General features: G+C 37.2%; 1 protein-coding gene across 1 annotated transcript in view; it reads left to right on the forward strand.

Annotated features, from left to right (window-relative positions):
• Positions 1-12180, forward strand: part of PKHD1 (PKHD1 ciliary IPT domain containing fibrocystin/polyductin) — a 255893-nt gene that overhangs the window by 166086 nt on the left and 77627 nt on the right. Inside the window, exons 52-55 of the mRNA XM_065631634.1 lie at positions 5647-5760; positions 7707-7794; positions 9705-9859; positions 11756-11908. Coding sequence (XP_065487706.1) covers positions 5647-5760; positions 7707-7794; positions 9705-9859; positions 11756-11908 — 510 coding nt within the window. The remainder of the gene's footprint in view (positions 1-5646; positions 5761-7706; positions 7795-9704; positions 9860-11755; positions 11909-12180) is intronic.

A 12180-nucleotide genomic window follows, 5' to 3' on the forward strand; every position in this document is an offset into this window, starting at 1 on the left:
AATCTTTGGTCACATGCCATTGGCTCTAATTCAGTGGCCTGGGCCAAAGAATTTCTGATAGAGCCTGAATATTTTGTTCACTTAAACTGCTAGAGAACAATGAGAAGTTCTACAAACAAGTCCTGTACTTTGATGCCCTTCAGAGCACTTGTCATCTTATCTGCAGGGAAAAGAAAAGTAAAATGTGGTAAAATATGACTATAAGTATGTAGGAACTCAGTAATGATGAGAAAAGGGAAAAAAATAAATGTAAAATTGCGATTTAGGAGACATCAACAGGAACCTCGTTAATTTTATTAAAGCAATAATTTGCAGGGAAATTGGCATCAGGAAATACAGTGATAGCTGGGAGATCAGAATTCTTGGAACACCGTTGTTCCTGGAGGGTTTGTCATCACTCACCTCTTCAATGTATGATCACAATCCAGCATGAATTATGATCAACAGAATCACTGGGAGATGTGAAATGATGGAAGCTTTGTAAAGGACTGCAAGAACTCTATTAGAGCATTCAGACAACCCAGAAGTAAAAAGTGTGAGTCTATCACCACCTTAATCTCTCTGGGTGCTCCAAGCACCTTCAGTGTTGCCGGACCCAGAGAGACTTCTTGATTACTTCTTCTCCAGTTACTTCTTCTTCATTACTTATTCTCTAGCTCCCAGATAAGAAGCCTCTCTCTTTCTCTTAAACTTTTAGAGTCTCTTCTTTGATGCTGATATTTGCAAAGGCATTTTAGAAACACCATTTATTTCTACCTCCTGTATTGCCATGCTGTAAAAAAATAACTGTTTTTCCAGTTTTAGAGGGAGAGTTTGAGGTTCAGAGAGATTAAATGATTTGCTAAATATCATTAACACACCTCTGTCAGAAGAAGAAAGGAAATGTTGAGCTCAACATCTCAGAGATTTTTTTTTCAGTTCTCTGCTAGGGTAGCTCTATTCATTTTAACCCACGAGTAAGCACTAAAGCAAAGATGATATGTGCACAAAGTGCCTTGTTCCACTTATGAACAAAGGCCTCAGCTCCTGAGAAGGTTGCAGAAAATGCTGAAGTTCATTTTCCACAAATTGATCCATTGAATCCTGAACTCCACTGTACTCAGCTAGTCTTTGCTGGCAGGCTATTTTTGCTTTTTGTAGTAGAGCTCACCAAGTAACCAGACAGGATTTCTGTTTTCAGTCTCAAATTTTTACTTTTTTTTTTTTTTTTTTTTGCATATCTCGCGATGGTTGCCTGTCAGTCATTTCACTCATTTGAGGCAAGAAGCCTAAGGTCATAATTGGCTCATGGCTTGATTGTCTGGAGATGAAACCCCTGACATCTCTTATCTTGCTTTTCAGTACTAGTAAGAACCCCCATAATGACTTCCCAAAGGATACATCACTGTACTTCATGAAATGGCCATGTGTTAGTGATGATTTATGCTCAGCCTTATAAAAACAATCAGGACACAAGTGAGTTTCACCAGCTAACACTTCTTTTCCAGCTTCTCCAGTACCTCTATTGTGTGTGCCCCATCTTCTTCAGCTGTGAGCCGAGTCCCATCTTGTAGTCACATAGCATCCCTGCACAGCTATTCAACTTATATAAAGAAGGAATACCGTGGATGTATTGAGCACAATTTTTCATCCCTGATCACAGAAAAAGCAGTTTGAAAAGTTCATTGCACCATCTACATCCCCTTCAATTCATCTCTCAGCCTCCCTCTGTTTCGTCTTTATCCTTTCCAAGCCACTTGATTTCTTTTAACCGATCATAACGTCTAGGGAAGGGATTCAGTCCACATGATTAAGACACTCAAATTTAGGTGTAACATGTGGACATCAGCATGTGAGCTGGCTATTTCGGTAGAGATGTAATCAATCCAGTCAGTGGAGCCACCGTGGTTGGTGGGACTGGCTGATACAGGTATCTGGAGCAAATTATGATCTACACTGTATTGTCTGATCTTTGTTAGCTCAGACAGCCAGAGAACATGGAAACACCTGCTTTAAGAAACCTAAATGTAGGTATACAAATCCCCCTGGAAACATGGTTCAGGTGCTTGACAATAAGGATATTGTGTCACTTTGGGCATTCTCAGGTGTCCCACTTGGCCTCCAGCTTCTGCTTAAAAAGTCACTGTTGTGTCATTGATCCCTTTCTTGTATCTACCAACCTCACATAGTGAATTTGGAGGACACCAGGGCTCTCAGGTGGTAATAGACATCTACATTTAGGCAGCTGAATCCTATTCTATGTGTCTTGCTTATTCTTTGGACATTCATCTCTCACTTCTGGTAGCTGCTTCCTATTCCACAGCTGTCTGTCTCTCATCTCTTCTGTTTATTTGGCATCACTATCTGTAAGAGACAACCCATGCCATGTTTCCTTGTTTAAAGATGCTTTTACAGGCTTCTTTGCAGGGTGCAGTCTGAACATGTGAAGGAATAGCTCAGGAAGGAAAACCAGCACTAGGTGACTATCCAGCTGTGCCCTGACCAAGAATAAAAACACTTCAGACTTTCAGGTGACAATATATCGCTGTTTTCAAAATAGCTGAGTGGGCAGAGTCGAAGAAGGTTTGAATTCAGGAAACACAGAGCTGATACTGGAGGTAGTCACTGCAAGATACTTAGCAAAGTCTTTTTGCCAAGGGAAGGGGACCTTATTTCAGAGATTTCCTTGCTCTTACATACAACAGCTGTTGCAGTGTGTTATGTTGTAAAGAAAGGAAAGGCTAGAAGGGGGAAAACATCCACTATTCTAGGAAAGAACTGAGTGAGTTTTGCTATGGAAAAAGAGAAAAACACAACAAAAAACTGTCAGGAATAACATCTGGAATAAAACTGAAATATGAAAACAATGGAAAATGCTTTTGAAACTCAGCTGCAAACTAGATCCAGGCGGCAGTCCAGAATAAGTGAAAATCTGTATAGAAAGAACACAACTCTCTCTCTGTTCTCCTTTTTTTTCTTTTTTCCCCACATACTATGGTTTTATCCTCTCCAGCAGTTAGACCTGATAAAGGATTATGAACATTCTTCACTTTCCTAGTTCTTTACTTCCAAATTATTGCTGACTGCTGGACCATTTCTTAATTTTTTTTCCCCCATTTGTATTGCCTTATCCCCTTACTTTCAGTATCTTCACACTGATAAAATGATAAAATGTTGAATACCACAGGGCTTGCAAGACCAAACCTGTTTTAGTCACTGATCCCATTCTAGTCAGTCAGTCAGTCTGTAACTTAATGTGTGGCATGTTCGTGTTGTACTCGTGCAGTTTGTGAATCAGAAAGTTTTGAGCTACTAAGTCAAGTGCCTTGGAGAAGCCAATTATATTAAATCAAAGCTATTATCTTTATCAACTAAACCTGTAATCTCATTAGAAGATGATAACAAGGAAGTTTCACAGGACCTTATTTCTATAAAACCCGATTGATTGGCATTAATTATATAATCCACCTTTAATGATTTATTAATTGTGTTCAGAGTTGGACATTCCATTTTTATTTATTTTTCCACTAGAATCAGTGTCAAGTTGACAGGCCTGTAATTACCTGGGGCTCTTACTTTTATCTTTGTTTGAAATATTGGCACAATATTAGCTTTCTTCATGTGCTCTGAAACATCGTAAGTGATCCCAAACTTGCTGAAAAGTCCACCTTAATAGTGCAATGAGTTTCTGGGCTCAGTCTTCTGTAACATTTACATTCAAGTTACTGAAATGCACTGATTTAACACCACAGAACTATTAAGTGAAACAAGCAAGTATTAAGATTATTTTTATTCTAAATACTGAAGTCTAACTTTTCTGCTCATAGATATCTCCTATATTCATTTATACTATTTACAGTTTCCAGCCACTGAAGCATTTCTGTAAACATTAACTTGGCATTTTTTATTTTTTTTTCCTAAGGATTTAATATGGTGATGAACTACTATGAATAGTTTTATTATAACTTTTTTGTTTCTCACTCTGATTATATTTTTGGTTTTGTGTGTTTGTTTTCTTCTTTAACAATGGTAACATTCCCTAACCTATTGAGATGCTTTTTAAGATTTAAAGTCACAAATTTTAGCTAAATGTAGATGTAATTAATTTTAAGGTGTAACAACTTCCAGTTCAAGCCTTCAGAATTCACATTTTTCCAGCATTTGTTTGTGATTGCTAAGCCTGGAAGCCTACTTAAAAATTGTTTTAAAATCAACCTGAGTATAGGATATATCATAGCTATTTCTAACTAACCTAATTAGAAGAAATAGTAAACGTTTTGCAACCAGCAGTAAAATAATAATACCAAGAATAGCACCAACAGTAATTCATAATGATAGTTAATAATAATCCTCCACTTTAAGGGAACATCATCATGATTAGGGAAAAGTAATTGTGAATAACATAGTAACATCGATATAAAGTTCTCAAAAAATTTTTGTTGAGTCTTTCTTCGGTCTTCAGTGTAGTTAATAACTTCATCCCAGGGGTCGGGTTTACCTGAGGGCTGGGAAAGTTGTGTTCAGGCTGAGTATTTTAAAACACAATTTGCTGTGAGGGTAAAGCAGGAAAACAATTACTCTGCTTACAAAAATAGGCACAAATGTCTGCATAACTCTGCTGCTCTAGGTGGATAATTGTTTAACCAAGTGCATCAGTGGTAAAAGCCCTTGACACTAGTTTTGCTTTCTGAAAATAGTATTTGGTTACAGCCCAGTTCCTGGTTTTCTTCTATTCAAACCGTACTTATGGGAGTTTAAACAAGAAAGCCAAAGATAGTTCGGATGGGCAACGGACACTGAAAGATCTAATTCCCTCCATGTCCCCAGAGAAGATATGAACTCACTAATGCGAGATATATTAGATGAGGAGCACGCAAGTCTTGTACTGTTCGTCTTTCACTCATTTAAAAGCTGTACAGAGGCTTTAATTATCCACAGATATCAGTCAGACATTGGTGGAGAACGATGAATTTATTTACTGATTTCACTTAATTGAAAAATGCTCTTAAAGAGAAATGGTTCTTTAGGATACAAAATCATCTCCCTTTTCCAAACTAGTAATTTTTAAATATTAAAAGAACATGACAGGCCAGCTAATTTTGTACAGATATATATATATATTTTAGTTCTACATCTGCTGCAGTTTTCTGTTGCATAATTGATTTAATCTCTAATTTTAAAGAAACGCTGAACTCTTTTACTGGACTCGGCATACATTTCTCCAGGGCAAAAACTGTCCTACTTTTTCCTCCTTAGTATCTGTTTAGTGCTGGGCCATTTTCTTCTGAAACAGTAAACTACTCTCAGTGAAATAAATGAAGTCACAGTTGGAATATAGTTTACTGAGTGGACTTATCACCACAGGTTGAGCAACATCACACCCACCAAAACTTCTTGGGCATTTTCTTTTCCCCTGTTCTTTTCCCTCTATTGTTCAGTTGGTCTGAAAGACCATTTTACCAGTCGTGGCTGGAGAACTGATGATTACCTGGGAACAGGTGAAATTGTAAAGGACTTGAAAGGAAAAAATGGGCCAAGGAGGAAAAAGCTCAGTCATTTAGACCTCTAAATTTGGATTCATGCACCCTAGTGCCCCTCCCCAGTTCAGCATCACAAAAGGTATTGATACCTTTGTGGTGGGTTGTTGCTGTTTTGTCTTTATTGCAGGTTCTTTTCAACATCCCCTAGAAAGGGATTTAAAGCTGCTGGTCCTTCTTCGGGCATCTGAAGGCATTTACTGTGATCGTCTGGAGGGAATAAATGTCCACCCAGGGAGTATTGGTATGAAACATGAGTTTACCTTTTCGTAGGAAACCTATCTTAGGCAATCGGCAAATCTACTGCTGTTGAAACTGTTACTGTGACATACAGGGAAACATCTAACAAAGGAACACACAGTTTTTGAGCTAAAATTTTTAATTTTCACCAGGTCAGTTCCTGGGTTTTCTGTGGAGACTTTGCTTTGGCAAAACTTGACATAAGTGTGCAACTAAGTGTCAAATCCTGAGGTCTTTATATGAGAAACTGGAGACAACTTAAAAGGACTTATACACATGTGCGAGGGTTTTTCTTGGTTCTAGATTTGAGATTTGTAAAAAGTAGTTGACAAAACTGAAGATATTAAAACTAATCTGTTGAGTGGAGATAAATGCACGTTACCAGGGGGTATTTTGTCTCAGTTATCCTTGGTTTCTCTTAGGATGAAACAAATTGCCCTCAAGTTTCCAGGCTAGTATGATGAGCTTAAACTCATATCACTATTTTTAAATGTCTGACTTAAGTGAGATGAATTACATCCAAGAGCTACTGAATGGATTCAAATGCACACAGCTAAATATTTCCAAATATTTGGACCCATAGAAAGATTGACAAAAGAAGGTTTATGTTAACTTTTACATGTCCTCATGTAATTACGGCTAAGAAATAAGTTAATTTTTCTGTTTTCCGTGTTTTAAAATGTTTTAAACAACACTGGAGCATTGCAAGACTTTGTTCATTGCTCAAGTTTTGTAAAGACAGTAGAAATTCAAACTGTTATCAAGAGAAATTTCCAGCATCAAGATTTGTAGAATATTAAAGAAATTCAGAGAAAAAAAATGAACAGAGAAACAAAAAATCCCCAATTTGTGACACTGATAAACTACTGCACTATAATGACATTGAGAAACTATTGCACACATTGACCAAGCAATTAAGTGGAATGTTTGGAAGGCAAGAAGGAAACCTAATTGACAAAGAAATGGACTGTGAGGGGTTTTTTTAAAGTGTAAGTTACTTAAGAGCTGAAGTATAATAAGATATAGCAATTTGACTTTCTACAATTTTAAGGGCTAGAAAAGAAGATATATGTGTTGCTGCGGCTTAACACACGATCATAGATCAAGTGAGACTTCACAACTCTTCAAGTTTTCCTCTTAAACCGCAGCAAACACAGGATCATGGAAGTTGTTTTGAATGTCTGTCTTAGTGGGATAATCAGAGTTGCATTAACAGTTCTTGCTGCAGTCTTCTCTTGAACTATATTGACACAATATGTTATGGAGAAAGTTGTCCATGGAGGAAGTTAGCCCAAACAGCAAAATGGGTTCACTAAATACTGGCAGTACAACTCCTCTGAAGCAATGTGTCACTATTGGAGAACAAATGTTGAACTGACTCAAACTGAAAGATCTCAGATCAGGTCAGCAAATTTAAACTGAACATTTAAATGTAGGAAATTGGAAATTTTTCCCTGCCTCAAATATAATCTTCTCGGAACATGTCACCTATACGAAAAGTTCCTATATTTTGGCTTTTTGCCCTGGTTTTGGATCGCCTTTCCAGAAAAAAATAATGATTTCTTCACAGATCAGAAATATAAATAATAGATGAGTAATTTTTCATATCTTTCATTCCCACTGTTTCTACATAATTTGTTTTCTTAGGTAGACGGTTTATCTTTTTAAAGATAAATAACTTTGTCCATAATTTAAATTGGAGTTAATGACACTTGTATTGTGTAATCCTCAGTCTTGCCTTTCCATGTGATGGTCATTTTACTTTATTAATGATTTCTTTCTAGTTCACTTTATATTTCAAGTGGAGGTTATGTGCTGTTCTTGCACTTTTCATAAAATACAGAAACATGCTTTAATAAATGTAAAGATTTCTGTGTTTTTAGTTATGGGTTCAGTTCTTCCCAAGTCTCTCCCCTAACCTTTGAACTCCTGCTTCTGTTTTTTTTCCAGGGGTTTATGGAAAGGTGCAAATTTATAGTGCTTATCCCAAGATATCTTGGACACATCTGGGAACCAATGTTGCTCCTGGCAATGAAAGGTAGTATTTTACCCAAATATGCCACCAAATGTTAAGTTTGGGCTCCTGTTCCTATGATTTGTATTAATGTTGCTGTGATTTTTATTGCTCTTTACCTTTGTGATAGGCTCTGTTTCAAATATATCTAAATAGAAAGAGAACCCCTATGTTACATCTTGCAAGAAAATTATACAATTTTTAGATTAATTTTAAAGAGGAATGAAGCTGAGATTTTCTTCTTTTCTTCTGTCCATCCTTCTTTACTTGCATTCTTCTTACTTACTTACATTCTTCTTTCCATCCTTCTTCCTTACTTTCCTACATCTCTATCTTTGCCTTTCTCATTCTTGATTCTGTGTCACACAAAATTTATATTGCCTTTGGTGTAATTCTTCCAAGTACTTAATTTAAAACTGAAATATGCGTATTCAAAGAAAAAAAAATCTATCAGTCAGGCCTAAAAAAATTCCTTGGCAGAGTTGCCATCTGGGTAGAGGTGAAATATCCTCATTTAGGGAAGGAATTGTTTGGAATCTCATTGTAGAGATGAGCAATGGAAGCACAAAGACCTCACAAGTAGGATTCATCTGTTGTTAGCTCTCCCACAGTTGTGTGGCTAGCATAGATTAATAGTTTAGCATTGCTGTATGGTCAGTGGAGAGACAGATAGTTTCAGATGCTAATTCAAACCATGAAACATTAGAATCACCCTCTGGAAATTCTTCTCTTTTCCTGATTAAGATCAGTGTTCAGAGTAAGCAGATTCTTGACCGAAACATACCAGTTAAACACTTGGTGAAATGGAACTAGGCTAGTATTGCTCTGCTGCCCAGATATTTTGGATAAAATATCATGAGGTGCTAAGATACAAGTATTTGGAGTACATTCCTCAGTCTTAAATATGGCGTAAACAATTATTTCCATTGCTAAAAGAAATAAAAAGAAAAAAAAAGCTATTTATCACGGGAAGTCTACTAATAACCAGCTAAGACTTAAGGTGGTTAGATAGAGGAAATAGGGAAGTCCACATTAGTATATGGAATCTGAAGGAAATGGTTTGTGCATTGACACTAGGGGGTGTTGATGGACGAGGAGCTCAACATGACATGGCAACGTGCAATTGCAGCCCAGAAAGCCGACCATGTCCTGGGCTGCATCACCAGCAGCATGGCCAGCAGGCCAAGGGAAGTGATTCTCCCCCTTTGCTCCTCTCTGGTGAGACCCCACCTGCAGTTCTGCTTCCAGTTCTGAGGTTCCCAACATAAAAAGGACATAGACCTGTTAGAGCAATTCCAGAGGAGGCCACGAAGATGATCAGAGGGCTGGAGCACCTCTCCTGTGAAGACAGGCTGAGAGAGTTGGGATTGTTCAGCCTGGAGTAAAGAAGGCTCTGGGGAGACCTTATTGTGGCCTTCCAGTACCTAAAGAGGACCTACGAGAAAGCTGGAGAGGGACATTTTACAAGGGCATGTAGCGAGAGGACAAGGGGTAAAGATTTTAAACTGAAAAAGGGTAGATTTAGATTAGATACAAGGAAGAAATTCTTCCCCCTGAGAGTGGTGAGGCACTGGAACAGCCTGCCCAGAGAAGCTGTGGATGCCCCATCCCTGGAAGTGTTCAAGGTTTATAGTTGGACTTGATGATCTTAAGGGTCTCTTCCAACAAAAATGATTCTGTGATTCTGTGAAGGTCAGGCTGGATATGTTTTTAAGTAAAATGGTCCAGTGGAAGTTGTTCCTGTTCATGGCAGAGGGGTTGGAACTAGGTGATCTTTAAGGTCCCTTGCAACCCAAACCATTCTGTGTTTCTGTGATAGCCTGTGGATTCTTTCTGAGATCTGCCTAGGCAAAATTGTTGTTCATTTTTTAGGAAATATGTGAGCATAACTCTCATAATTTTAATGACATTTCCGTGATATCTTGGCATTACAGGATTTTTGTGGAAGATGAAGTGGATTGGAATCATAGTGGAGACATTGTGATCAGCTCTTCCTCCTATGAAGCACACCAAGCTGAAGTAGTTACACTTAAAGAGGTCAATGGTCGTAACATAAGAATTCATGAACGCCTTCTGCACAGGCATATTGGTAAGGAATCTGTCTTTCCATTGGAGAGACTTTTCTTCTGATGCATTGACTTTCAGTTTTAGATCTCACAAAGATCAAACCTGTTTTTTTCTTGCTGTTTTGATACTGAAAATGTGATGTTCAATGTTGCACAGAATAACTGATTCTATCATGAATTTCTGTGAATAGAATGAATGTAGTGCTAAATACTTTTGGAAAACTTCCTGGTGTTTCATGTTTTAAGCAGAACTGGTCAACAGAGATAGAAAGTAACTGAAATTTTAAAGGAAAAAAAATAAATGCAGATATATTTTAGGTCATTTACACAATTTATGTGGTGTGCCAAAAACTGATTAAAAAAAAAAAAAACACCACTTTTTTTTTCCAAATTTTAAAATAGCTAGACTCATGGAGTTTTGAGTGTAAAACTTTATTAACTCCATGGCATGAAACTAATGTATTTGTAATCTAATAAGTAAATAAATGTGAAATCTGTATATAGCTCTGTTTCCTGTGTAGATTACATGGGATCTGTATTTAACTGGATAAAGAGATGAATTTTTGATAATTTATTTAATTTTATTTAAGCCTATAAAGTATATTTACTACCGTCTATTTAACAAAAGTAAAATAATTCTTATTAACAGGTCAAATTTGGAAGATCCCAAAACAGGATTCTTCATATGCATTGCATTTTTTTTTTCAATTTTTAGTCTTTATTTAAGCTAGTAGGCACAGAAGTTATTATGATGGATAAATAGGTTCAGAAATATTATGTGTTTTAAATGGCTATACCTGTGCTAGTAAATAAAGCTTCACTTGGAACTAAGCCCTATTCTGCAATTATCCATAGTGTTACTTGATAAAAGACTCCATAGCACAGTTTTATATGACAATTGCATTGTACAAAAAAATACGTAGTTCAAAGGGCAGCACATCTAGACCCCATTTCCAGTAGTTTATGCATGGCCTTTCTTTTTTTGCTAGGGAAGGAAGAAACTTGCCAGTCAGTGCTGGGGCCAGAGAACGATTCTTAACCTATTTGCTTAGCTGATGTAGATATAGTAAATGTATCCTGAGATGAAATTACTACATATACATTGACTACTGCAGCAGTCGTTAGATATAGCTGGAAAAAAAAAAAAAAAAAAAAAGACTGATGGAAGAATGAAGAGCTATGTAAATACTGGGATTCACCTGGGCAAATGTAGATATCTACAGCAAATGTTCACGCATGAGCTAGTCACTCTTAGCTCCCTTGATAACCAAAGCAGAAAAATACATACTGTTCACTTGTATTTCATCTCCCCCTAAAGCAGTTGTATAAAATAGATAAAAAGTTGCACTTGAGAATTGCCTGTTGCTCTCCATTGTACATAAAAACAGTCTGGATGACTAAATCTTATCTGTAGATATCTAAAGTCAGCTGAGATGAATTCCAAGCTAGATACCTGCAAAGTCTCATTTAGAAAGACTGTTTTAGAAAATATATGCAGCTAAGACTCTGTAGCATATTGGTTTTTTAGCATTGTCATTGGTTTGATCCTAATGAGAATTTATGGAGATCAACTGCATTGTTTGAAGAATAATTCCAGTATGTATAGCTTAGAAAAAAATGAAATGTGAATCTGTTCATTGATTTGACATCTGCACACTGCAGGAAAAAGATTTAGCATCTTTTTCTGAAGATGAAGTATGTTGGTAAAATATAAACGCATGGTGAATATTTGACGGGCAAGTGGCCTTTCTGTTTTTGTGTTGATCCACGTAGATTGTGCTGTAGGAAAAACACACCTGAATGTCAATGCAGATTCTGCAGAGACGCTGTGCATGAGCTGTCAGGCTTTATGTCCCTCAAAGTACTGGTTTATGGGTAGGATAGACACTTATCACATTTTCTCTCTTGAAACTCCCCAGGGCTTTCCCATGACACAGAAGATGGTAGACGCATCTGTTTGGCTGCAGAGGTTGGACTCCTAACACGCAACGTGCAGATCAAGTCTGATGTGGCTTGCGCTGGAAGGGTGCTGGTGGGACGTGTTACAGATTCCAGTGGGACAGAGTTCCAAGGTAGTTGAGATACACCTGTTTTCATCAGCCAGACCATTTCTGTCCAAGAAAGGGTTGTCTAACAGCAGATGTATGCATTTGCACGTGCTATGCAATTCTAAGCAAACTGTGACCATGTGACATATATGAAACATGAGTAATAATAATATTTCCTGAGTAATGGAATATTTGAGGAGGGGCTGTTCTGTGGTTAGCTGGTTTCTACTATGACTTTGTATATAAAATATGAACAAATGTCCATTACTGGATATACTGACAGAGATTGCCTACTG

Source organism: Caloenas nicobarica, chromosome 3, assembly GCF_036013445.1.
Source record: "Caloenas nicobarica isolate bCalNic1 chromosome 3, bCalNic1.hap1, whole genome shotgun sequence".
NCBI classification, from domain to species: Eukaryota; Metazoa; Chordata; class Aves; order Columbiformes; family Columbidae; genus Caloenas; species Caloenas nicobarica.